At 39.4% G+C, this 25,575-nt stretch overlaps 1 protein-coding gene across 1 annotated transcript in view; it reads left to right on the plus strand.

Annotated features, from left to right (window-relative positions):
* Dnah12 (dynein axonemal heavy chain 12) overlaps positions 1-25,575 on the plus strand; it is a 155,622-nt gene that overhangs the window by 76,046 nt on the left and 54,001 nt on the right. The window contains 11 exon segments of the mRNA XM_051140594.1: positions 1,214-1,513; positions 2,227-2,405; positions 3,159-3,351; positions 7,144-7,305; positions 11,907-12,101; positions 14,475-14,608; positions 15,482-15,644; positions 16,280-16,360; positions 18,305-18,479; positions 21,630-21,763; positions 24,102-24,191. Of these exon segments, the coding sequence (XP_050996551.1) occupies positions 1,214-1,513; positions 2,227-2,405; positions 3,159-3,351; positions 7,144-7,305; positions 11,907-12,101; positions 14,475-14,608; positions 15,482-15,644; positions 16,280-16,360; positions 18,305-18,479; positions 21,630-21,763; positions 24,102-24,191 (1,806 nt within the window).

The raw sequence follows: 25,575 nt of genomic DNA on the forward strand, positions 1-25,575 counted from the left end.
GAGAGAGAGAGAGAGAGAGAGAGAGAGAGAGAGAGAGAGAGAGAGAGAGAGAAAGAAAGAAATTGCAGTGAAAAATGAAAGCATGCAAGGATGGGAGTAAAGACATATGCCCATGTGGTCACAGAACATCTCCTGATTTGTTTTTGTATTTGCCTGACTCACAAGCTAGAACCAGCTTAATATGTTAGAAGGGGAAATGCACTCAAGGCAGTTTAGTGACACCCTCACCAAGCTCTCGGGTCTGGGTACAAGGAGTGTCTTTCAAGGACATGCCCGCAGTGATTTATTCCCTCCAGTTGGGCCACATCTTGCAGTTTCTACCACCTCCTGAGGAGGTCACAGTGCTGTGAGTCCATCATTAGGCCAGACTAATGACCTAATCCAACCTGACCAGTGTCTAATCTCTTCCCAAAAGCCCATCTTCTGCTATTCAAGCCATTAATGTGAGAGCCTTGGTGGGGCATTTCAGACCCAAACCATGACCAAGCAGAAGACGTTCCTAATCCAGGAAAGTGCTTTTATTTGTTACTTAGGATGAGTGGTTCAGCATTAACCAGGTAGAACAGATACCTTTTTTCTCTCATTGAAGCATTAGAGACTAGGGACAGGGGATTAATTACAAAAAATATTCAAATGAAAAACAATGTTATCACTCTTCTTAACAGGATACATTAAAAACTTAATTAACCTTTAAAGAGAGTATTAACATTCTTATGATGAATGCAGCATTCAAGAAAAGCACACTTTGTTTCTATATTATGCCAATTAAGGAGGAGGAGGAAGGAGGAGGAAGATCTAACAAGAAGGAGGGAGAGAATTAGTTGATTTAAAGTCACTGCTAACCTAAAAGACATTATTCCTTCCTCTTTATTTAGAATTTTATAGAATGAGTTACCTGATTTTAGTTTCTATTGCAATTTTAAACTTGCTTAATAAGTTTCAGGTCATCTGTAAGTGGAACAATTATACCAAATGGGAACTAAAGCAAGATTGAATGGAATCCAATTCGAAGGGCTATTAAATTCACTCAAATTTATAGTACCTGGTTGAGTGCTATAAACAAAACAAACATATACTCCATGCTAGGCTCAGTATTATATGTGTTTTTCATGCTGATATAATCTAATAGGATAAATGAAATGTTGTCTATACTACTTTGCTAGAACTATTAATTATAAGTATTTCATTTTTTAATTGTATTTTTCCTTTACAGATATATAAGCAATCTATGGAAAATCTTTTGCCCACTCCTGCAAAATCTCATTATACTTTCAATTTGCGTGATTTTGCACGTGTCATCCGGGGTTGCTTGCTCATTGAGAGAGAAGCTGTAGAGACCAAGCACACTATGATACGCCTGTTTGTGCATGAGGTTCTTCGTGTGTTTTATGATCGCCTTATTAATGATGAGGACCGAAATTGGCTCTTCAAATTAATTAAATTTGTCATAAAGGACCACTTTAAGGAGCCATTCGATAGTGTCTTTCTTCATCTGCGGAAAGAGAATGCTGCAGTATGTATACTTACTAAATCAAAACATGTCAGGCTAAAATAGAGTTTCATGAGAGGTTGTAATTAGTGAACATCTTAAAAAAATGTACCTGGTTTTTGTTGAACATATTGTTTTACTTTTTCTTCTGGGTATATGCATATTTTGAGATTTGTCTGTAGTAGAATGCATGTGAGACAGAGCTTATTTAGAGAATGAAACCTTCTGTGGGGGTTGCTAGTGAGATGCTACAGAGAACGTAGCATGGTGCCAACTCATAGACTCTTCTTTAATAAAGAAAGTCAGAAAGATGACTTTACAGTCTATAGGAAAAGAGTCTGAAGAGATGGCTCAGCAGCTAAGAGCATTGGATGCTCTTGCAGAGGACCTGAGTTTGGTTCCTACCACCCTCATGAAGGCTCCAGGAGATCTAACCTCTTCTGGCCTCTCCAGGCATAGCATACACATGACATACTTACATACATACCAACAAAACATTCATAAATAAAAATATGTTTATTGATTCCCAGACTATAGAAAAATCAATAAAACTTTTCTTTTTACTGCATAAGGTTATCATTTTACATGTTAATTTTATACATATATTATTTTCTATCTTGATGTTTAAAAGAATTAGCCAATAGTCTACTATTTTATAAATAATATAATTTTTGTGGATTTTTCTTAAATTTATTTTTTAATTTAATTTTTGTAATTTTCTGATTTCTATTCTATAGGTAACAGAAGAAGACTTAAGAAATCTCATGTTTGGGGATTATATGAATCCTGATCTTGAAGGAGATGATCGAACTTATATTGAAATTCCAGATATTCACCAGTTTAATGACATTGTTGACCAGTGCTTAGACGAGTATAATCAAACCCATAAAAGAAGAATGAATCTTGTTGTGTTTAGGTACCTATGTTTTACATTTCTGTATGCACTTGAAACTTTATTTACAATTTTTCATGAAATATTTAAAACAAAAATATAGCAAATACTTGTCACATATATTACAATATAAAATATCAGTAATGTATTAAGCTCCCTGTTTCAGCCAGCTTTCCTCTTAATCTGTAGTAATAGAAAGAAACTCCTGTGGTTTTGGGCAGAGTACAGAGGTCAGAGAACAACCTTTATTTGCCAGTCCTTACCCTTCCACCTTGTTTAGGACAGGACCTCTTTGCCACTTCATAAGCCAGGCTGTCTAGACTCTCAGATCCGTGGCTCCCAGGTCCTATAGGCATTCTGGGATTACAAATGCTTTCATGGTTGCATCCAGCTGTTGTGTGAGTTCTGGAGATTTGAACTTCAATCATTAGATTTGTGTGGCAAAGCCCAGCATGGTGGCACATGCCTTTAATCCCAGCACTAGGGAGGCAGAGGCAGGTGGATCACGGTGAGTTTGAGGATAACCTGGTCTACAAAGCGAGTCCAGGACAGCCAAGGCTACACAGAGAGACCTTGTCTCAAAAAAAACAAAACAAAACAAAAAGTTTGTGACAAAACCTCCCCCAACTGCAGCTCCTGCATATTTTAGTTTTTCAGTAAATTTTGTGTAATATATGTATATATACAGTGCAACACGATGTTATAAAATATGTAAAATAAAGTGGTAAGCAAATTTGCATGCATATTACTATGGGTCCTAACTGTTATTTCTGGTAGGTATGTTTTGGAACACTTATCAAGAATATGCCGCATTCTAAAGCAGTCTGGTGGGAACGCTTTGCTCATTGGCCTTGGAGGAAGTGGTCGGCAGTCTCTAACTCGTCTGGCTACCTCTATGGCAAAAATGCAGATTTTCCAACCAGAAATTTCTAAGAGTTATGGTATGAATGAGTGGAGAGAGGATATGAAGGTAAAATTATGACTCTATCTAGTGTGAAAATGACAGTAGTGCGTTCACTGACTAGTAAGGGGGAGCCAGCCTGTGTAGCTGTGTGCATTTGGGTAGCTATGCTGATACTGTCCTACTCTTGGGGAGCCTGCTGTAAGTGACCTCCTGGGGGCTTTAGTTATAGCATCCCACTCCCTCGCTATGACCCTGCGACACGGCAGGTATAGTTGTCTGTGCTTCACTGTGGAAGACAGTGAAGCTAAAGGAAATGAGACATGACCAGAACAAGGCTTCTTGTGCAGGTTACCATGGTTGCCACTGATTCTGTCTTTATTCTGGCTTGAGAAGACTTATTTAACGTGAATATAAGATTTCTATAAGGTCTTGTACAGACAGCCACAGTTGCTTTGAGTTCATGAGCGCAACAGCCCTACCTTGTCCAAAAAAACAGTATCTCATAGCAGTCCTTCCCAGCTTCTGGCTCTTACAGTCTTTCTGATCCCTCTTCCACAGTGTTTCCGGAGCCTAGGGAGAAGGGTTTGGTGCAGATTTTCTGTCTGGGGCTGCGCACTCACGTAGTCTCTGCAGCTTTAGTAGTTATGAGTCTGTTAGTCAGCATCCACTGTAATAAGAAAATTCTCTAGTGAGGGGATGAGAGCTGGACTGACCTGTGCGTAAAAGGATAAGAATTCAGAAGGCAGGTAGTGCTGTCTTAGTTAGGGTTTCAGTTGCTGTGATGAAACACCCTAACCAAAAGTAAGTTGTGGAGGAAGGGTTTATTTATTTGACTCACACTTCCATAGCACTGTGTGTCATCAAAGGAAGTCAGAACAGGAACTCAGACAGGGCAGGAACCTGGAGGCGGTTGGTGCAGAGCCTATGGAGGAGTGTGGCTTACTGGCTTGTTTCCCATGGCTTGTTCAGACTGCTTTCCTATAGAACTCAGGACCAGCAGCCCAGGGGTGACACCACCTACAGTGGGCTAGGCCCTCCCGCATCAATCACTAGTTAAGAAAATGCCCTACAGGCTTGCCTAGAAGCATTTTCTTTCTCTCTCTCTCTCTTTCCTTCTTTCTTCTTTTTCTTCTAAAGGAAAGTCACTGAATTTTATTGTAAGATTTGTACATCAGGAAGAATGACTGTGTTGTTTGTACTCTCTATTGTTTCACAATAATTTCTTTTTTATTATAAGTTATGCACATTACATCCTGATTGTTATCCCCTTGCTCTTATCTCCTTGTTCCCACCCTCCCTCCCTTTTTGGCCCTATTCCTCTCCCCAGACCTCTGACAAGTGGGGTCCTTCTCCCCCACCATCTGAACACAGCCTATCAGGATAGGCCACATCCCCTTCCTCTGTGTTCCCACAGGGCCTCTCCACCAAGGGGCAGTGATCAAATTGTGGGCACCAGAGTGTCAGGGGCAGTCCCCCACATCTCCCCTCCTTCCCCATGTGGAGAATGAGCTGTTTTTCTGTTATGTCTGAACAGGGGCTCTAGGTTCTCTGCATGCATTGTCCTTGGTTGGTGCATCAGTTTGTGAAGGCTCCCCTGGATCTAGATCCGCTAGCTTTGATGGTCTCCTTGTGGAGCTCCTGACAAACCAACCCTCCCCCAATCCTTCCATCTCCTAACTTGCAGCTCTTTGCCTGAGGTTCTCTCCTCTTAGACAGTGTGTGTGTGTGTGTGTGTGTGTGTGTGTGTGTGTGTGTGTGTGTGTGTGTGTGTGTGTGTGTGTAGTTGACATAAAACTATCCAGCACAAATATTATGTCCATTTAGCAAAAGTAGCATTATTAGGTTATTTTCACCCAGGAAAATTTCCTTGCCAAGCAATGAGTCTGGCTTGGCCAAATTTGCAGTACCATGTATGGATTCCCTCCTGTGGATCAGCCTTGAAACAAATCATAAAATGGTTGGTTGTCCCCTCCACCCCATAACATCGATGCCACTGTTGCACCACTGGGCATTGCAGTACATAGGGTTCAAACTGGGTAAGACTGTTGATGACCTTTCCTCTCAAGGCAGCCTCCATAGCACCTGTCATTTATGAGGAAAGCTATGTAACAGGGAAGTTTCTAGTTGTTAGGGGCCTATCATTAAGTTCTAATGACCAAGAGCAGTGGCAACAGCCGGTGTTGTTTTTTGGGAGACGTTTCCCTGGAAAGCCCCTGTCCAACAACTCCGATGGAGCTAACTCACACTTGGATTTTTGTTTGATAACCTATGGCTTCAGGGAAGAACATTATCACTTAATTTTAATCCTGGCTATTTCTTTTTTTCACTTTTTTATTACTTATTAATTTATTCATATTTCATCTCAATTGTTATCCCATCCCTTGTAACCTCCCATTCCTTCCTCCCTCCCACTTTCACCCTATTCCCCTCCCCTATGACTGTGACTGAGGGGGACCTCCTCCCCCTGTATATGATCATAGGGTATCAAGTCTCCTTTGGTAGCCTGTTATCCTTCCTCCGAGTGCCACCGGGCCTCCCCATCAAGGGGGCGTGGTCAAATATAGGGCACCAGAGTTCATGTGAGAGTCAGTCCCCACTCTTCACTCAACCGTGGAGACTGTCCTGCCCATTGACTAGATCTGGGTAGGGGTTTGGTGTTTACTGTACATATTGTCCTTGGTTGGTGCCACAGTTTGAGCAGAGCCCCTAGGCCCAGATCTGCCCATCATAATGTTCTTGTAGGTTTCTAGGACCCTCTGGATCCTTTTATTTCCCCATTTTCCTATACTTCTCTCACCTAGAGTCCCAATAGGATGTCCTCACATCTGTACCATTTTCCTGGTAGGTGAAGACTTTCATGGGACATGCCCCTTGGGCTAGTGTCCAGTTATAAGTGAGTATATACCATTCAAGTCTTTCTGCTTCTGGGTTAACTCACTCATTATGATCATTTCTAGTTCAATCCATTTGTCTACAAATTTTGGGAATTTTTTGTTTTTAATAGCTGAGTAGTATTCCATAGTGTAAATGTACCACAGTGTCTTTATCCATTCTTCTACTGAGGGACACTGAGGCTGTTTCCATGTTCTGGCTATTATGAATAAGGCTGCTATGAACATGGTTGAGCAAATGTTCTTGTTGTGTGCTAGAGCATCTTCTGGGTATATTCCAAGGAGTGGAATAGCTGGGTCTTGAGGAAGCCCTATTCCCATTTTTCTGAGATAGCGAATCCTGCCTATTTCTAACAGTATCCTTAAACGTTCTTGAATTTTTAACAGTCAGTTATAGCAGGCTTTTGCAAATCAGCTCTATCATATTTTTATTTCAGGAATTTTGTTTACAATTGGCCAAAACTAACCAAACAAGCAAAAACAACTCAAACCAACTTAGGCAAAGGAGAAATTATTTATTGGCTTACAAGACTTAAACGTTCAGAGGTGTATAGTCATTTAACACAACTCAACTTAAGGGGCCTAAATTAGAAATCTCTCTATATTCCCTGGCAGTGCTCTTCGTTTGTCTTCCTTCTCCAGCTGGTTCATTCCATGAGGCAACACACTTGACCCAAATACTTTGTACTACTGGCTTTTGTAAGCATCCTTCTCAGTACAACAAGGGCTGTATTAGGCCCATCTCAGCCCTTCTTAATCACATGCCTTCCAAACCAATTGTTACGTCTAGGGGCTTGAGGAAACTTGAATAGTTTGGATTGCTTACCTACAGTATGGAAGAAAGGGAGTACTTGATTGACAGCTCCACCAGAATCAAAGTACCCTTAAACCAAAACGTGAAAAGAAGGGGAAAGCAAAACCACACAAGTCCACTGCTTTATACTTATAAATACGTTTTTCCTTTAAGACCTTGTTAAGAAGTGTAGGCATGAAAGGCCAGAAGACCGTCTTTCTGATCACAGACACTCAGATTAAGGAGGAAGCCTTTCTAGAAGATATCGACAGTGTGCTCAACACTGGTGAAGTGCCTAACATTTTTGCAGCAGATGAAAAGCAAGAAGTAATGGAGGTAAATGCTTTTGGGGGAGTCCTGCTCTCGGCCCAGGAAGTTTTTTTTTATCATGAAAACTTTGCTCTGCTCTTTAGGATAAATATATCTTACACAATTAAGCAGTTAAATAAATATAACTCGTACAACTTAAAGCATATTAGTTTAATACATCATTTTGGTGAATTTTAAGTTCTAGCACAGTTGTGAGTCAGAAATTATTTTATAATTATTATCTTCATAAAATAGCAATTGTTGCATATGTTTGGTGATAGTTAGCATGCATATGATTGACTAGAGTTTAATAGCCTCTCTTAAACTGATATAAGAACTGGAGTTGTGACGCACAGGCTAATCCCAGCACTCAGGAGACTAAAGCAGAAGGATTAAGAGTTTGATGATACCTGGGACTATATTTTAAGATGCTGTCTCAAAAAACAAAACAGAAATAAACAGACAGAGGAAGAAAGAAAACATGACTAATCTTACTCAGTTAATTGTATGGCTTTCTGCGATCCTCAAAAGTCTTAATAAAACTATCTTTTCTGGTTGGGTGTGATGGTGCATGCCTTTAATCCCAGTACTCAGGAGGCAGAGGCAGGTGGATCTCTGTGAGTTCGAGGCCATCCTGGTCTACAGAGTGAGTTCCAGGACAGTCATGGCTACACAGGGAAACCCTGTCTTGAAAAACAAACAAAACCCACAAAAACAAAACAAACAGGCTGGGAGGTGGTGGCGCAAACCTGTAATCCCAGCACTTGGGAGGCAGAGACAGGCAGATCACTGTAAGTTTGAGGCCAGTCTGGTCTACAAAGTGAGTCCAGGACAGTCAAGGCTACAGAGAGAAACCCTGTCTCGAAAAACCAAACCAAACCAAACCAAACCAAATAAACAAAAACCCTATCTTTTCTTATACATATATATTAGAACTGTAAGAAAAGATAGCTTATATATATATACATATATATATTCTATATATTAGAACTAATGTGTACATACATATAATATGTATGTACACATTAGTTCTAATGTATTAGTTTTAATTTATATATTAGTTCTGGTGTGTGTGTGTAAATATAAAAGAAATTCAGGTTTTGTGGTCTAATTGACAAAATGGTGTAGCACCTACTCCTGTCAACTGTCAGAAATGTTGATCCCCACTTGTAAAGCCTCCTCCTTTCTTGTTGGCTCTAACTACTTTTATTCATGCCTGGACATTTCCTCCTTGCATGAAATGGACTCACTGTCAGCTTTTGCCTTCTGTGGAACAGCAGCACAGATGGCAGCAGTTCTCCCCACACAGGGATGTAGTGAGGTGAGGGAATCAAGCAGAGCAAGCACTTACGTAGCGTTAAACACTTAGAAACGTGTTAGTGAATGGTATGTTACTAGTCTGTGGCCTGGGTTGAAAAGAGAAAAATGTTTTTGCTTTTACCTGAGCAATGCTAGGACTATCATGAAGGCAGCTCGTGAATGATGATGTTCCCAGGTAATAGAAAGAACTCATTCTTCACATTTCCAGTCAACAAGTAGTCATCTGTGGGGAGGGAGATTTCCTTAGCTTTGCCACACTTTCCTGCTTGCTTTAGCTATAAACTGTTTATTATTATTATTATTATTATTATTATTATTATTAAACTTTTAACTATTTTATTTTACATTTGCATATTTTATACTCACTTTTGAAATGTTTTGAGTTTTTAAAATGTGTATTAGAGAATGTGCCTGTGTCCACCTCAGATCCCTTGGAGGATCACATATCAGATATCCTGCAATTCAGATATTTATATTATGATTTATAACAGTAGCAATTTTACAGTTATGAAGTAGCAATGAAATAATTTTATGGTCAGGGGTCACCACAACATGAGGAACTGTATTAAAGGGTAACCACATTAGGAAGGCTGAGAACCATTGCTCTAGCCTCTGAATAAATTTTTGACATGAGATCGTCTGTGTTGCTTGGGCTGGGCCCCAAGTGCCTGGGTCCAGGCAGTCTTCCTGCCTTGGGCATCTGAGTAGTTGGGTTCTAGGTATATCATACCCACCTTATGTCTACCTTTTTTTTTTTTCTTCTTTAAAACTGGGTCTTACTAATGTAGCTCTGGCTGGTCTCCTACCTCAGCTAAGTAAGTGCTAGGAATGTAGATGTATACCACCATAGCCGGCCTATATTTTTAAAAATATATTTTGTTTATTCTTTATCAGTTGTATAAATGTGCACGATGTATCTGGATCATGTCTACTCACCAGTTCCCTTCTCCTTCCTCAGACCCCTCTCATACCATCCCCTCCTTCCTTGTCTCTTTGTTTTTGTTTTTATAACTCACTGACTCCAAGTAGTACTGCCAGCATGCACATGGGTATGAGGCGAATACCCTGAGCGGGAGCGGGGGTATGGGCAACTTCCAGTGGCCACACCTCTCTTCTTCAGCACTCATCAGCTGCCAGTGGCCATTGCCCCACGCTGGCCTGGCTGGCTTGATTTGGTGCATTAATTACAGCTTCTGTGAGTTCAATAGTGCAGCTCAGGGCCAGAAGGCAGCGTTTCACAGCACTTGTCTCTTTTCTCCACTGCACCGTCTTTCCATTTTTCCTTCTATGATGCTCTCTGCGCCTTGGGGTGGAGAGTATATGGTGCAGACGTCCCACTTAGGTGTGTGAACTCAACAGTATTTTAACCAGGTATGAGTTTCTGCATTAACTGCAAAAAGAAACTTTCTCTGACCAAAGTTGAAAGCAGCACTGGTTTATGAAATAAGCATGCATATTTAGAAGGTAGTTTGACAACATGTCCATTTAGCAAAGCATTAGTAGCAGGCGTCCCCTTGGGGCTTATGATCTCTTGAGCCATGAGTTTTAACCAGGTTCAGAACCAGGCGTGAATTCCTTCCTGTAGAGCAGTCAGAAAGTGATTGGTAGCCTATGACAGCTATGCTGCTCATGCACCAGGGGCACCTCGCCTTCAGACTACATATTTTTTAATTTAACGTAAGAGAAGTATATTCTATGCAATCTAACATAACTTGCTTTTTTTCATTTATTTTGTTTTTCTAATCTTACCAAAGCACATAATAATATAATAGCTTTTTTTGTTACTTTCATATGCATACAAACTAATAGGGTTTCTTTATGACATTGTACTTTGCTCCTCACCTTCCTTTGGATCTTTTCCTCCCTCCAGAAAAATCTCCTTTCTACTTTAAATTTAAGTTCCACAATTGATTTTTTTTTTTTTTCGAGACAGGGTTTCTCCACGTAGCCTTGCCTGTCCTCGACTTGCTTTGTAGACCAGGCTGGCCTTGAATTCACAGCGATCCACCTGCCTCTGCCTCTCAAATGCTGGGATTAAAGGCGTGCACCGCTATGCCCAGCAAGTTCCACATTTGAAAGAGAACTTTCAGTATTTGTCTCTCTTTCCTTCCCCTCCCATTATCCTCTCAACTCTCTTCACCCTTTATTTAATCTTTTTCTCCATATTTCTACTGTGTATCGTACATCTTTATTATATATAACATACACACATATGTGTGACCTAGGTTTTGCTTATGGGAGAAAGCCTTTGTCCAATATTTGTCTTTCTGAGCCTGCTTTCACTTTGTTGTTTAAAAAGTTGTGTAACTATATACTCACTTATATCTGCATACTAGCCCAAGGGGCATGTCCCACGAAATCCTTCACTTACCAGGAAACTGGGACAGAGGGGAGGACATCCTATTGGGACTCTAGATGAGAGAAGCATGGGAGAATAGCAAAGTAGAAGGATCCAGAGGGTCCTAGAAACCTACAAGTAGAACATTATGATAGGCAGATTTGGGCCCAGGGGTCCCAGTCAAACTAAGGCACCAGCCAAGGACAATACAGGTGGTAAACTTTAAGCCCCTACCCAGATCTAGCCAATGGACAGAACATTCTCCACAGTTGAGTGGAGAGTGGGATATGACTTTCTCACGTACTCTGGTGCCTCACATTTGACCATGTCCCCTGGAGGGGGAGACCTGGTGGCACTCAGAGGAAGGACAGCAGGTTGCCAAGAAGAGACTTGATACCCTATGAGCATATACAGGGGGAGGAAATCCCCCTCAGTCACAGTCATAGGGGAGGGGAATAAGGGGAAAAGGGGAGGGAGGGAAGAATGGGAGGATACAAGGGATGGGATAACCATTGAGGTGTAACAAGAATAAATTAATTAAAAAATTAAAAAATATAAAAAAATAAAAAACAGGTGAACAGTTCAGTGAGTAAAAAAAAAAACAAAAACTTGTATAAAACCCAGGGTAAAGGTTATAAGATGTTGTATAAGTTTAGACAGTGTCTTCAGGTGGACATTGAAGTAGCTTTTATTTTTCCTCTTAAAAAATATTGCATTTGGGCCTACATATAATCTTGATGAATTTTTAAATTATCTTTACCTGGTAAATTCTTGACAGATATTTGTTTTTAAATTGTAGAATTATAGTACGGGCAGAGATTTTGTAAGCATAAACTGTATCAAAGCCATCCCTTTGTTATAAAAATAAAATTTTAGTGACAGTTAATGCGAACCTTATAATCTAGTATCTGACATTCTCCTGATAGTAAATCTCTGTTTATTTAAAAGGTTTCTGTCTCCTGTTCTGCAGGGTGTCCGTCCAGTAGCTCAGGCCGGCAGTAAAAATGAGGAGCTCAGTCCCTTAGCCCTGTTTGCTTTCTTTGTGAGTCGCTGCAAAGATAATCTTCACATCGTGGTGGCTTTCAGCCCTATAGGAGATGCCTTTCGCAATCGTCTGAGACAATTCCCATCCCTCATCAATTGTTGTACTATTGATTGGTTTCAGGTTTGTTTTATTTTGTTATGAGGGGGCAGAGTTGCTAATTCTGAGAATTTTACCAAAATCTTATTTAAGTTTGATTAATATTCAGCAAGTGTTTATTGATCAGTTACCACAATGATGGGCATAGTACTTAGGAAGAGCTGTAGTGCTTACTTGCTGTGAGCTGATAAGAGTCCGTATTGCCCAGAAAGAGTTCATAGTCTAGAGTAGAAGAAATAGAAGACAATAGTCAGTAGAAGGAAGACACATAATGTTGATATGGAGAGTGTATACTGATGAAGGCAGTGAATTTCTAAAGTATGAATCTGTACATAGAAAAGTGGATTTGACCGTAGAATACTTTGTGTGTGTGTATGTATGTTTAACAAAATGCATAATTATTTTTATATATTCATATAATGTGATTAATACATATTTCTATTATACTTTTGTCACCTATATATTATAATTTTATGTTAAATAATCAATTAATTCTTCCCTTGGGGAGAGTGTGTGTGTGTTTGTGTGTATGTTTGTGTGTGTGTGTGCGTGTTTATGTGTGTGTGTGTTTATGTGTGTGTGTGTTTATGTGTGTGTGTTTGTGTGTGTGTGTTTGTGTGTTTGTGTGTGTGTTTGTGTGTGTTTATGTGTGTGTGTGTTTATGTGTGTGCTTCCTCCTGTGCAGCAGGACTCCAACCTAATCAAAATGTGGTAGGAACCTTCATCATTGCACTCGTAGCACATTTTTCTTGAGGTTACACATTTTTTAATTTGTTTATTTTTAACTTAATTTATTTTATGGGAATATTGCCTGTGTGTATGTTTGTGCTGAAGAAGGACAAGAGAGGGCATCAGATCCCTGGAACTGGAGTTAAAGACAGTTGGGAACTACAATGTGAATGCTGAGGGTCAAACTTGGGTCCTCTAGAAGAGCGGCCAGCACTCCTCACCACAGAGCCTGTGCCTACTATAGCCCTCACATCTTAAAACTTAATACAAAGAGAAGTGTTGGGGGGAGGATGATGAGTAGATCTGGTCCCCAAGATTACAGAGCAGTGAAGTCCTTGAGAGTCAGTGATGCAGTTCTAATATGGAGGCCATGAGGCTCAAGTCCTTGAAGATCTCTGAACTCTGAAGTCAACAATAAAACCAGTGCTCTACCGTGAGGGCAGTCAGAGAGGAGAAATTCCCTCTTATATGGAAGAAGTGCAACATTTTTCTTTGGCTCAGGATTTCTCCTGATTAAAAGAGGTCTACTGATGTGAGAGTGGTAGTTTGTGCCTTTAATCCCACATTCAGGAAGCAGAGGGAGAGGCAGATCTCTGAGTTAGAGGCCAGCCTGGTCTACAGAGTGAGTTACAGGATAGCTAGAGCTACACAGAGAAACCCTGTCCCAAAACACCTCCCCCTCCCAAAAAGGGGGGGGGGTCTTAAAATATGCACTGCTCTAAAAGGAAAAAATTACAAGCATTCTTGAAATTGAATGAAATGAAATCTGAAAAATATTCTAATGAAAAGTAAAGAAGCATAAACTGTTTAATTAAACATTAAAATGTTTGCTGTCAAGTATCATTTTAGGCACTGAAGATAGAGCAGTGATTTAAAGAAAAAGTCCTTGGTTCTACTAGGTTGAATGGAAGGCAATAACAGACAAGTGAGTAAAGGGTTGTGAAGTATTAGTAAGTTCTGAAGGTAACACCACAAGAGATCGTATAATAACAGGAGAAGGGTGTGCTAGAAAGAGCACTCCAGGAAGATCTTTATACTTTTGAGCATAAATACAAAGGAAGAGAGAAGATGAACCATATGAAGGTCTGAGAAAACAGGGTTCTGCTCAGAGGAGACAGCCAGAGAAAGGCTCTGGAGCAAGACCACAATTGGCTTAGTTCAGGCCAAAGCAGAAGAAAGCATTTCACTGAGATGGAAAAGACTGGGTAAGGAGTATGTTTGGGTAAAAGAAAATTAAAGCTCCATCTTGGATGTCCCAATGAGGATCGTGAAAGACTTCTAATGACAGAAATCCAAACTAAATAAAATGTCCTCCTTTTCTCTAATATGGGGAAAGGAGCTAATAAATAGACAGAGAGCATCATATACAATGAATATGCTAAAATTGAAATATCTAAGGACATCCAAGTAGAGGAATGGAGAAATTAATATAATTACATCCTTAACATATAACACATCATTAGTCCATATTGTGCTATCCTTATTTACATTTTAATGTGTAAAAAAATCTAAAAAATATTGGGACCATAGTCTACTTCATTCTGTTTTCCTCATTAAAGTTTCAACTTAATAACCGTTAATCCTAAACTCTTCCCTTATATGAAGTCACATCTCACGTGGTTGGATTGAAACTGCTCTTCTTTAATATATTTTTCTTCTTCTTGCTAGCCATGGCCTGAAGATGCTCTTGAACGTGTAGCTGTGAGTTTCTTAGAGACCCTGGAGCTGACTGAGGTTGAGCGACAGGAGATAGTCCCAATCTGCAAACACTTTCACACTTCCATTATGAACCTGTCAGAAAGGTTAATAATAATGATATTTTAAATTATGCAAATGGTTGTATTTTAAGTGCCTTCGGCTTTCCACAGATGTCTAACATTTTGATGTTATTTCTTTGTCTTCTAATATTTCTGGTTATTTAATTAGTTAAAACTCTCAGCTAGCAAATAATAGAAAGAAGGAATTTATTAACATCCAAGGGTGTCTTACAAAGATTTGAAAAATGACTGGAAGAAGTTAGAATCTGAAAAACACATGACTATTTTTTTCTGATCTGTATCTGTGCATGTGTTCTAGCTGTTGGTCCTTATATTCTTGTACTATGGAGGCATGAACTTCAGTGCTGCTATGTTGCTCGCCTACAGTCAGTTATCCAGCATAATTAGCTTGACTGAGGTACCAAGTAGTGTGCTGTAGTCTGCACACATGTATATCCCCTGTATATCCTTCCATGTATATGCGTATACTAGTCTTGTGTGTCAGCCTTATATATTCAGTCAACATGTAACGTACAGTGTATCTCATACTTGTTCCATTTGCCATCTCCTTTCCTGATGCTTGCCTGCCTCGTATGATAGCTGGAGTGTCTTACAAGGCTGGAGCCTCCTGGCATATGACATGTAGAAAAATAAAGACAGTATCTTTTTTTCATCTTTCCTTTATAGGCGTCTTTGATTTGTGTTCTTTCAAAGTATCATTTTGTTTGATTTTTTTCAGATAAGAATTTGGAATATGGTTATGTATAGATTTCTGGAGTTTCATGAAGTTAAATATTTAGCATATTCTCCACAAACCTTTACCTTTATTCATAGTTGCCTATGGCTAATGCTATGCTGAATTTACGGCACTGTGAAATCCGTTACTTACACTGTATCTGTTGCCTGACTCTTTTTTAGGTTTTTACAAGAGTTAGGGCGACATAACTATGTTACCGCTACTTCTTACCTTGAACTTATTGGCTCATTTCGGCAGCTTTTGACTAAGAAACGGCAAGCTGTCATGGAAGCAAAACAGCGCTACGTGAATGGACTTGACCAGTTAGCTTTTGCTGAGTCTCAGGTAAAACTGATAAGCTGTTCAAAATTATGCAATCCACTGATAAATGTAAGAAATAATATCAAAACCAAGAGCGACTGTTTATTGACAGTGTGTTATATACAAGGTTCTGTGTTATATAGTCCACATACATTGTTTCAGTTACTCACTCAGCAATTCCACGAGGTAGTACTTCTTATGTCGTTTTACAGATAAGTAAGTTTTGGAGAAACTCATTAAGTTAGCCTGAACCACAGATACTCAAAGAACTTGTCATTTGAGAATTTAAGAATCTATTTTGACTCCCTGTTTGTAGCAGACGTTAGCTATAAAATGGTTTTTCTCTGATGAGTTTTGTGCTACCAATACTAGTGTTTTTGTTTGCATGCCATAGTATAATGCAAATGCCTGAGCAGACACCTTCTTTTCTAGTTGCATGTCCTCCACGGCCACTGCCTTCTCCCAGTGCCCTGGGAAATACTGAAAACCTCAGAGCCTTTTGGGAGAAGAATCGTGTATCCGCTCACAATTCTGTTTATCATGCAAGGAACAGGGGAAATTAATATTTTCATGTCTAGCCTTTTATGATGCATTTGAGTTTCTGATTTCTGTGTCAGCTATTACAGAGGTGAAAACTTAATGGCAAACTGTCTGTTTAGGTTGGTGAAATGAAACTGGAGCTTGTTGAGTTACAGCCCAAATTGGAGGAGGCTAAAATTGAAAATGCACACATGATGCAGGTAGGGCATCAATATTTTTATTGATATCTAAGAACAATTGAATAGTGTAAAACTAGTCTTGAAACTAACCCTTAAATTTCTGGTATGGGAACCTGTGGAGATTATACTTTTCTACTGACTGGCTATCTCACTGGTTCTGTATGTTTGTCACTTTGAAAGGGTGGTATGGAACCCATTTCCAAATAAGGTCATAGGTATTTATGTTTCTTCTTATTGTATTCTACATGTGGTTTTTTGTTTTAAAATATTTTATTAGTTCTTTCAGAATTCCATACATTGTATTTTAATTATTTCACCCCCCTTTTCATCTCCTCCCAGATCCACCCCCCATTCTATACCCACCCAACTTTATGTCTTCATTTTTTTTAACCCATTGAGTCCCATTCGTGCTGCATATATACTCCTAAATACTAGAGTATGTTAGACCTTCCAGAAAGAAAGCTAATTCTCTCTCTTCCAACAGCTATCACTTTCCAATAGCTCTTTGGCTAGGAATGGTCATTGTATGAGTTTGCACAGGACTTGTGCGTGCTGTCATAGTTGCTGAGCTCATATATGTAACTGCCCTGTTGTAGCCAGAATACATGTTTCCTAGTAGTCACCTACTGCCTCTGACTCTTACAGTCTTTCTACCTCGTCTTCTGGAATGATCCCAAAACTTGGGAGAAGAAGGATGTGATATAGAAGCTTCTCTGCTGAAATTTGAGAGCTACCTTTGATTATGAGAAATTGTTAGGAGGCAGCGGAGTAATAGTAACAATTCTCACCTACAACCTATGTGGTTCGTGGCTCAAATAACACCGCCAAATATGGGTGCATCATTTGAGTCAGGTCTTAAATCTTATCGGAAAGTATTTTATTATTCCTATTCCATTTATTCCACTGCTGTACTGGTGAGAATTTCTTGACAAGCAGGTCATTATTATAGCTGGCAGGTTCAAAGCATGGCACTTCCCAGCACCATGAAAGGTAGTCAGTAGAGATGAGGCTTCCAAGTTGCATACCAGCTTGATTTCTTCATGTTCTAGGCTTTGTGTACATGGTGCTCAGCAACAGGGTCTTAACAGGAAGTTCTGAAAAGCCACCCAGAGAAATGGTAATAGCCTGTTACATTTGGGCGTCTATGGAAACTTACGGGCCAACAGACCCTATTTAGAGGTAACACATACCTGACGGTGGGTTTTGTTAACCAGTGGCATCTAGTAGGGCCTTAAGATAGGGTAGTTCCATGTAAGCTCTCTGTGTACGTAGATGTTTTAGCAGCCTTCTGCAACAGTAGGCTTTCATATATTTTTTTCGGAGAGTTTTTAGTGTTCCTCCCTGTATCTCTTCCTCTATTGTATCTTCCCATCCCCAACCCCATTTCACCCTACTGTTTGTTATTCCTCTTTCCCTTTTATATCTCTGCATTCTGTGTTCCCTCATTTGAAACCCTCTCCATCTCCTTATTAATTTCCTGACATCTGTGGGTTTTCTTTTTTTTTTTTTAAGATTTATTTATTTATTTTATCTGTGAGTGCTCTATCTGCATGTACACCTTCACGTCAGAAAAAGGCATCAGATTACAGTATAGATGGTTGTGAGCTACCATGTGGTCACTGGGAATTGAACTCAGGACCTCTTGGAAGAGCAGACAGTGCTCTTAACACCTGAGCCATCTCTCCAGCCCCCATCTGTGGGTTTTCTAAAGGGGAAAAATAGATCTAAAGATTCAAAACTAACATCACAAATGAGAGAGGTGCTATGACATCTGTGTTTCTGCATCTGGATTACCACTCAGAATGATTGCCTCCAGCTCTATCCATTCACCTTCAAATTCCAGAACAAACCTTTCTACAATTCACAATGGTGCGTTGAATTCCCTAGATCTTTCATCTCTAGGCTTGAAGAAGCAATAGGTTATTTGAAAATTTGTCTTACTTTTTTCACGTTTCTTTTCTTTAGATTATTGAGGTAGAATCTGCACAAGTAGAAGCAAAAAGGACATTTGTGAAGTTAGATGAGGAGATAGCCAGCGGGAAGGCAGAAGAAGCCCAGGCTCTGAAAAATGAGTGTGAGAGCGACCTGGCTGAGGCAATTCCGGCCTTGGAAGCAGCTCTCTCTGCACTAGATACACTTAAGGAAAGTATCTGAATTTGCCACCTTGGGTTTCATAAACACAAAGAAGCAATGTACAAGTTTTTGGTTAATGTGATACAGCTCTAGTTTGGTGGGCTATGTTGTTTGTCAAGTTAAATGAAGCTTGTATCTAAACAGGTTTTCTTTGATACAATGTTATATTTACATATTTGCTTTTCCTATGTTATATATAATTTTCAACAGAATGATTTAGTAGAAATAGAATGAAAATGTAAATATAAATCCAAAGAGTTTCTGCATGTGGGCCAGAAGGAAAGACATAGGAGAGGAGGAAACGGGAAAGGGAAAAAGAAGTGTGTAGCTACTTCTGCAGCTTCCTAGACATATGTGCACAGAAAATCCTAATGTTATATTTTATGTATCTGTTAGTAGTACCTTTCTGCAGTACATTGTATCGTATGTAACTTTTTAAGGCTCTATAGGCAAGACCAGAACTACCTCACCAGATGGAGCAGGAGAGCCAAGTACCTGTTGACTGGGGAGGGTGAGGACATGCAGGTCCCAGTCTTTGCTGCTTCCTTCGTCATTACTATAATCTTCCATGTGGGAGGCCTGGCAAGACTGTAAACTCAGCCAATGGCATTTCAAAGAATCAAGCCCGTTGTTCTTTTAGTTGTGCGGCCTAGAGGTAGCTTTAAGATGAGCTTATTTAGGGCATTCATACTGTTACAAACTTACTTGTGTTTTCACTGTGCTATGAACTTTAGGAACTTAAAACCTTGGACTTTTTTTTTCTTTTCCTTTCCCTTTTTTTTTTTTTTTTCTTATTTTGGAGAAACTGAGTGTGGTGTCTCTGAGAGGGAGGAGCACAGAAGGAGCTGATTTCTAATATGTTCTTCCCTTTCGCTGCTCCCAGCCTCGATGATTGACATAGAGGATGAACTAATATGTGCTGAGAAACAGTAGTATGGCCTGTAACACTCTCGGATATTTATCTCTGAGGCAAATGAAAAAATCGGTGCATAGCCTCAGAACGTTTAAAAGAAGATGATGCCAAAGCAGCATTAAGCAGCTTCTACAGGCCCTAAAACTCGAGGATAAAAAGGGAGAAGAGGGTTTTAAAGCAACAAAACAAGTGGTTAAGATCAATTTCAACTTAACAAGTTTTCCAGAAATAATGAATAGATCTAAACAGCTATTGGCATAGATTCAAAATATGGTAACAAGAAATTATTCTGAAAGCTATTTATTATATTCCTTTTTTAAAAGATATATTTACTTATTATGTGTACAGTGCACATTAGATCACATTATAGATGGTTGTAAGCCACCATGTGAGCCATCTCTCCAGCCCCATTAATTATATTCTTAATTATATTAATTAGTGATATTCCCACTTCTAAACAAAATTCTGACTTTCAAATGGATTGCTTCAGGAATTTTATGAAACAACACTGGGAGCTTAGGACTGTGCTCTTGATGGCACACTGGAATTTTAAAATAAACACAAAGCTTAGGTAATTATATTTAGAAGGAGAAGACTATGGAAATTTTAAAATAATTAAATTAGTTGTATCAGTCCAGCCAGACTGATGATAGAGGAAGAAAGGGTGCATAATAATTAGAAATGTTCACATTGGAGATTTAAATGTACAGAGAACAAGACAATTAGAGCACTCTATGAAGTTTTGTCATATCAAGTCTGCATACCTCACAGTGAGGGCCAACAGGGTGATAGCAAAGTGCACTTGAGAGGTGACCAGAGAAGGAATGTGCAGATTCTTTGAAGCCTTCAAGAATTATAATCAATCAAGAAGTCTAAATTACCACTTGTTTAAAATATCTGGTCTCAGGAAATGTACTAATGAAATCTAAAATAAATCTATTTTATCCACAGAAAGCCAAGCCATTCAGAAATTCCAGTAATGACCAATCAAGTCCATGCCTGTCAGAATACTGATATAACTAAATTTGAAATGCCTCCTAACACAAATCACAACATCAGGAAGAATCCATGCAAAAGAACACACACTGAGATCTTTTTACAACATTCCATAAACACAAGTACTTACAAAACTGGGCCTTACACAAGAATCTATTTCCCTTTACTTCCAAGAAGGTAACATGGGTGTAGTTGATGTGGAGAACTTCCTAATGTGGTGCATGGTACATAATGTCACTCGGTGCCAAACTGACCGAGTCAAACCAATATCTTCAACTTCAAAATCAGAAGAAGGTGGTATATAGTGCCTGTCCTGTGGATTGTCCAATTAACTTCCCTCATCTAGGCTGTCAGAGAGCTGGCTCTTATAGATGTACTTAAGGCCACAGTACAGAGATAGAGTCCTCAGAAGTCTGGCGATGACCAAACTGACATTGGGTGAATGTCCTAAAAGCTACTGGACTGTGGCCGAAAGGCTTTATCAATTAGCTGGGTTGTGTTTTAGGCAGCAGTTATCCCCCAAAAAAGTAGCTTTCACCTCCAGAAGATAACCAAACCACCATGGAACTTAACCCATAACTGGAGAAAAGGGCTTTGTTGTCACCTTAAATAGACTGACACACATAGTGAAGTGAAGGCCTCACGTCATGCTGTTCTTCCAGCTTATTGTCTGAATTCTAGGAGGATCTGCTGATGTGATAGTGGAATCTGTTCCATGTAGGGAATTAAGATATTTACCAGTTTATCAGCCCTTGAACCATTGCAACAAGTATCACAAGAATGATGGGATAAGAGAACTGATAATGTTCTTCCTAACAGTATATAAGGGAACAAATCATAGTTCTACTATAGGCTTGATTTGTTATGTTTACATGTGCAAATGATCCCCTGAAGGGTTCACAGCACTCGTCATATCTTCCTAAGGACTCAGGATCTCTCAAACATTCAAGAACTACGAGGCTTGCCTTGTGTTCAGTTCTCTATTGCTAATTCTCCTTTATAACAATGCAAAACAAAAAATACACAAAAGGGTTTTTATTATTTCTCTAAATAACTTTTTATTTTTTTGAGATAGCATCTCATTATGTAGCCCAAGCTAGCCACAAGCTCACGGTCACTCTTTATTTCACCTCCTGAGTGCTGAGACTACAGTGAATACACCAACACCTAGCCCCAACATTATTTTTTCAAATTCTCATTATTTAAAAATAAGCTATTCTCTAAGGATGTCTTGTTTTCTTTTAATGCAGCCTGCTGATATTACAATTGTAAAATCAATGAAGAATCCCCCAGCTGGTGTTAAACTAGTTATGGCTGCTGTTTGTGTCATGAAAGATATAAAACCAGAAAAAATTTCAGATCCTTCAGGAACTGGAGGCAAGGTAATAACTGGGCACAGATTTAAGTCATATTCCCGAATGTACAGAACCTGTTTGTACCAACTACTATCAAATTAAATACCAACAACCTGTAATCCAGGGAAGAAATACTGTGTTCCAAATTGAAGGGACTCAGAATTAACTACAGAAAGTAGTATCTGAATATATTCTATAAATATGACATAAGAAAGCTGTGGATCTATGTGCTTCTATTTTCTTTTCTGTCCATACAGAACCCCCTACTGTTATGTCACCCATGCCTGTAGTCTGTAGCTGAGATTTGTAAGAATGTGACATAACATACAGGTGTGGGCTTTGAGATATGTAGTAAAACAAAACAAACAACTTGTGCTAACAGGTCTGGTAATCCCAGGTCTCCATAGGGGAGGCAAGAAGATCATGAGTTCAAGGGTAGCCTGGGCAACAAGAGAACCTGTTTTGTTTTGTTTTGTTTTTTTAAATGTAGGGTGCTGTGGCTCACCTAGTAATTATAGCCCATGGGGCAGAAAGATCTATGTGAACTCCAGGCATGTTTGGGCTCCATAGTGAGGTTCATAGAAGCCTGAGACATAGGGTAAAATTCTGTCTATAAAACAATAACATAACAGCAAGGTCTGTGGAGCCAGGTTATCCACACTCAGAAATCTTAACACCCCCAGTAACCATGTGAGCTTTGGATGACATGTCAGAATCTCTAAGGGATTCGATTCAAAACATAATGAGATCATCCACTTCACAAAGGTAGAGGGCATTACTTGTGCCCCATGACAGCAGGCACATAATGAGTGGAAGCTGTTATTGCAACTACACTTTAAGGCATGTACCCCTTAAGGGGGAAGGCATCCCATACTGAATGTACAGACACTTTCTCTCCAGGGTTTTATAATACCTGGCCTTGAATTCTTAAATTACATTTTAAAATTATATTTTTCATTGAGATAATAAAATTTAAAAAACCATTGTCTAGTTATTCTAACTTACACATATACCGAATTTAAGAAAACAAAGAAAAAAGAACTAACCTTTTTTAAAAATTAAAGTAATAAAAATATACTTTTGGTTTTTAAATTTTATTTATTTATTCTTCTCTTATATAGTACATCTGGACCACAGTTTTCCCTCCCTCCTTTTCTCCCAGTCCCAACCACCACCTCCCGTCTCCCCCAGACCTACTGCTCCTCTGTTTCCCTTCAGAAAAGAATGGGCCTCCCAGGAATTTCAACCTAACATGACATTACAAGATACAATAAGACTGAGCACAAACCCTTATATCAAGGTTGGATGGACCCAGTAGGAGGAAAAAAGTCCCAAGTACCAGCAAGAGTCAGAGATTCACTGCTTCCACTATTAGGAATCACACAAAAATACCAAGCTACACAGCCATAACATGTATACAGAGGGCCTAGGTCAGACCACACAGGCTCCCTGATTGTCATTTTAGTCTCTGTGGGCCCCTATGAGCTCTGGTTAGTTGATTCTGTGGGCCTCTTTCTTGTGGTGTTCTTGACTCCCATGGCTCCTACAATCCTTCCTCCCCCTCCTCCGTAGGATGCTCCAACCTCTGCCTAATGTTTGGCATATGCTGCTCTGCTGGATGAAGCCTGCTTGGTGACAGTTACGCTAGGCTGCTAGGCTTCAGTCTACAAACATAGCAGGATATCATTAGAAATCACTTCTTTTTCTTTTGTCTAATCATGTTCGGGTTTATCCTACATCTCTGGGCTATCTGTGCTCTGGTTGTTGGCCCTCCAGGCAGTGTCAGGCATGGGCTCCCTCTCATGGTGTGGGTCGCAATTCGGACCACTTATTGGCTGGCCACTCGGACAAATTCTGGGCCACCTTTACCTCAGCACCTCTTGCAGGCAGGACAAATTGTAGGGCAAAGATTTTTGAAAGATTGAAGTAATGAAAATTATTTTCTTATGTGAAACTGTTATGATATTGACTACACTAACTGCTTTTTTAAAGTTCTCAAAAGAAATAATCACCTCTATTTTCAATTATTAAAATTGTATGTATGCTTATATCCATGCTTAAAATGCTTCATATTTTATTTGCTTAACAAGTTCTCAGGGAGAGGGGTCTTTTCTTCTTTTTTAAAGATGGTGTTTCACACATAGCCTTGACTTGCCTAGGAACACTATAAGTTAGCCAGCCTGACCTTGAGCTCACAGAGATCTACTTGCCACCTCTAGCATGCTGGAGTTGAAGGCACATGCCACCACATCTGCCAGTAAATAAGTCTTTATTTTCAAAAACAAGTTGGTATTCTTATGATCTTTCTGACTAATGTGCTCTTTTAATTGTACAGCTAATATATTTCCATAAATTTCACTTGTAGATACTTGATTACTGGGGACCTAGCAAAAAAGTTCTGGGAGATATGAATTTCCTGAGAGACTTGAGAGAGTATGACAAGGACAACATTCCAGTAAGTTGTATCGGGTTTTCATCTCAAGTGTGATTTTGTCATAATGTGGAAGATCTTTAATTTATATACCGTCTTATAAAATATAAGGGTCGGGGGCTGGAGAGATGGCTCAGAGGTTACAAGCACTGTCTCCTCTTCCAGAGGTCCTGAGTTCCATTCCCAGCAACCACACAGTGGCTCACAACCATCTATAATGTGATCTAATGCCCTCTTCTGGCCTGCAGAGGGTACATGCAAGCAGAACACTGTATATGTAATAAAGAAATCTTTACTTAAAAAAAAACATAAGGGTATAATCATTTTGTGGGATTAAGATAATTGATAAAAAGGGCACTGAATTAATGGCTATAGAATGAGTTTTCATAATGCAAAAAAAAAATCACTCAGTTGATTAAAGAGTTACTAAATTACTATTTGAGTGTACTGTTAACCTGGAAAAGTTTATTTACATAAAATAAGAAGGTATCAGATTTTCCATTTGGATTGTTACTTATTAGTGTTTAGTTGTTTTTATTCTGTTTTTATTTATTTATTTTTATTTTTTTCCTACTTATTTTTTTTATTAATTTATTCTTGTTACAGCTCAGTGGTTATCCCATCCCTTGTATCCTCCCATTCTTCCCTCCCTCCCATTTTCCCCTTATTCCCCTCCCCTATGACTGTTCCTGAGGGGGATTTCCTCCCCCTGTATATGCTCATAGGGTTTATTCTGTTTTTAAATGTTGTATCATGCACAAAGACTCTATCATTTCTGGATGACACATCTTTGTTTAATGTCTATAAATCTGTATATTTTTATCATAAATATTTTCTGTTATACTTTTTTGAACTTTAATTAATTAATCAATTAACTTTACATCTGGACAGAAGTTTCCCCTCCCTCCTTCCTCCTAGTCCTTCCCCTCCTGCCTCCCATCCCCCCAATCCTGTTTCTTTTCAGAAAAAGGAAGGCCTCCCATGGATGTCAACCTGCCTTGGCATATCGATTGCAGTAAGACTAGGCACATCTTCTCCTAAGGAGACTAGACTAGGCATCCCAGTAGGGAAAAGGGTCCAAAAGGCAGCAACAGAGTCAGAGACAACCCCTGCTCCCTCTGTTCAGAGTCCCTCTTGAAGACCATGCTACACAACTGTAACATGTGTGAAGGGCCTAGGTCAGTCCCATGCAGGCTCCCTGGTTGGCATTTCATCTCTGTGAGCCTCTGTGGGGCCAGGATAGTTGATTCTGTAGGTTTTTCTTGAGGATGTCCTTGACCCCTCTGTCTCTTACAATCCTTCCTGCCCCTGTTTCCATCAGTTGCTGGATGAGTCCTCTCTGATGACGATTATGCTAGGCTCTTGTCTGCAAGTGTAGCAGAATGTTGTTAGCAGTGTCAGGGATGAG

This window comes from Acomys russatus, chromosome 3, assembly GCF_903995435.1.
Source record: "Acomys russatus chromosome 3, mAcoRus1.1, whole genome shotgun sequence".
Lineage (NCBI taxonomy): Eukaryota > Metazoa > Chordata > Mammalia > Rodentia > Muridae > Acomys > Acomys russatus.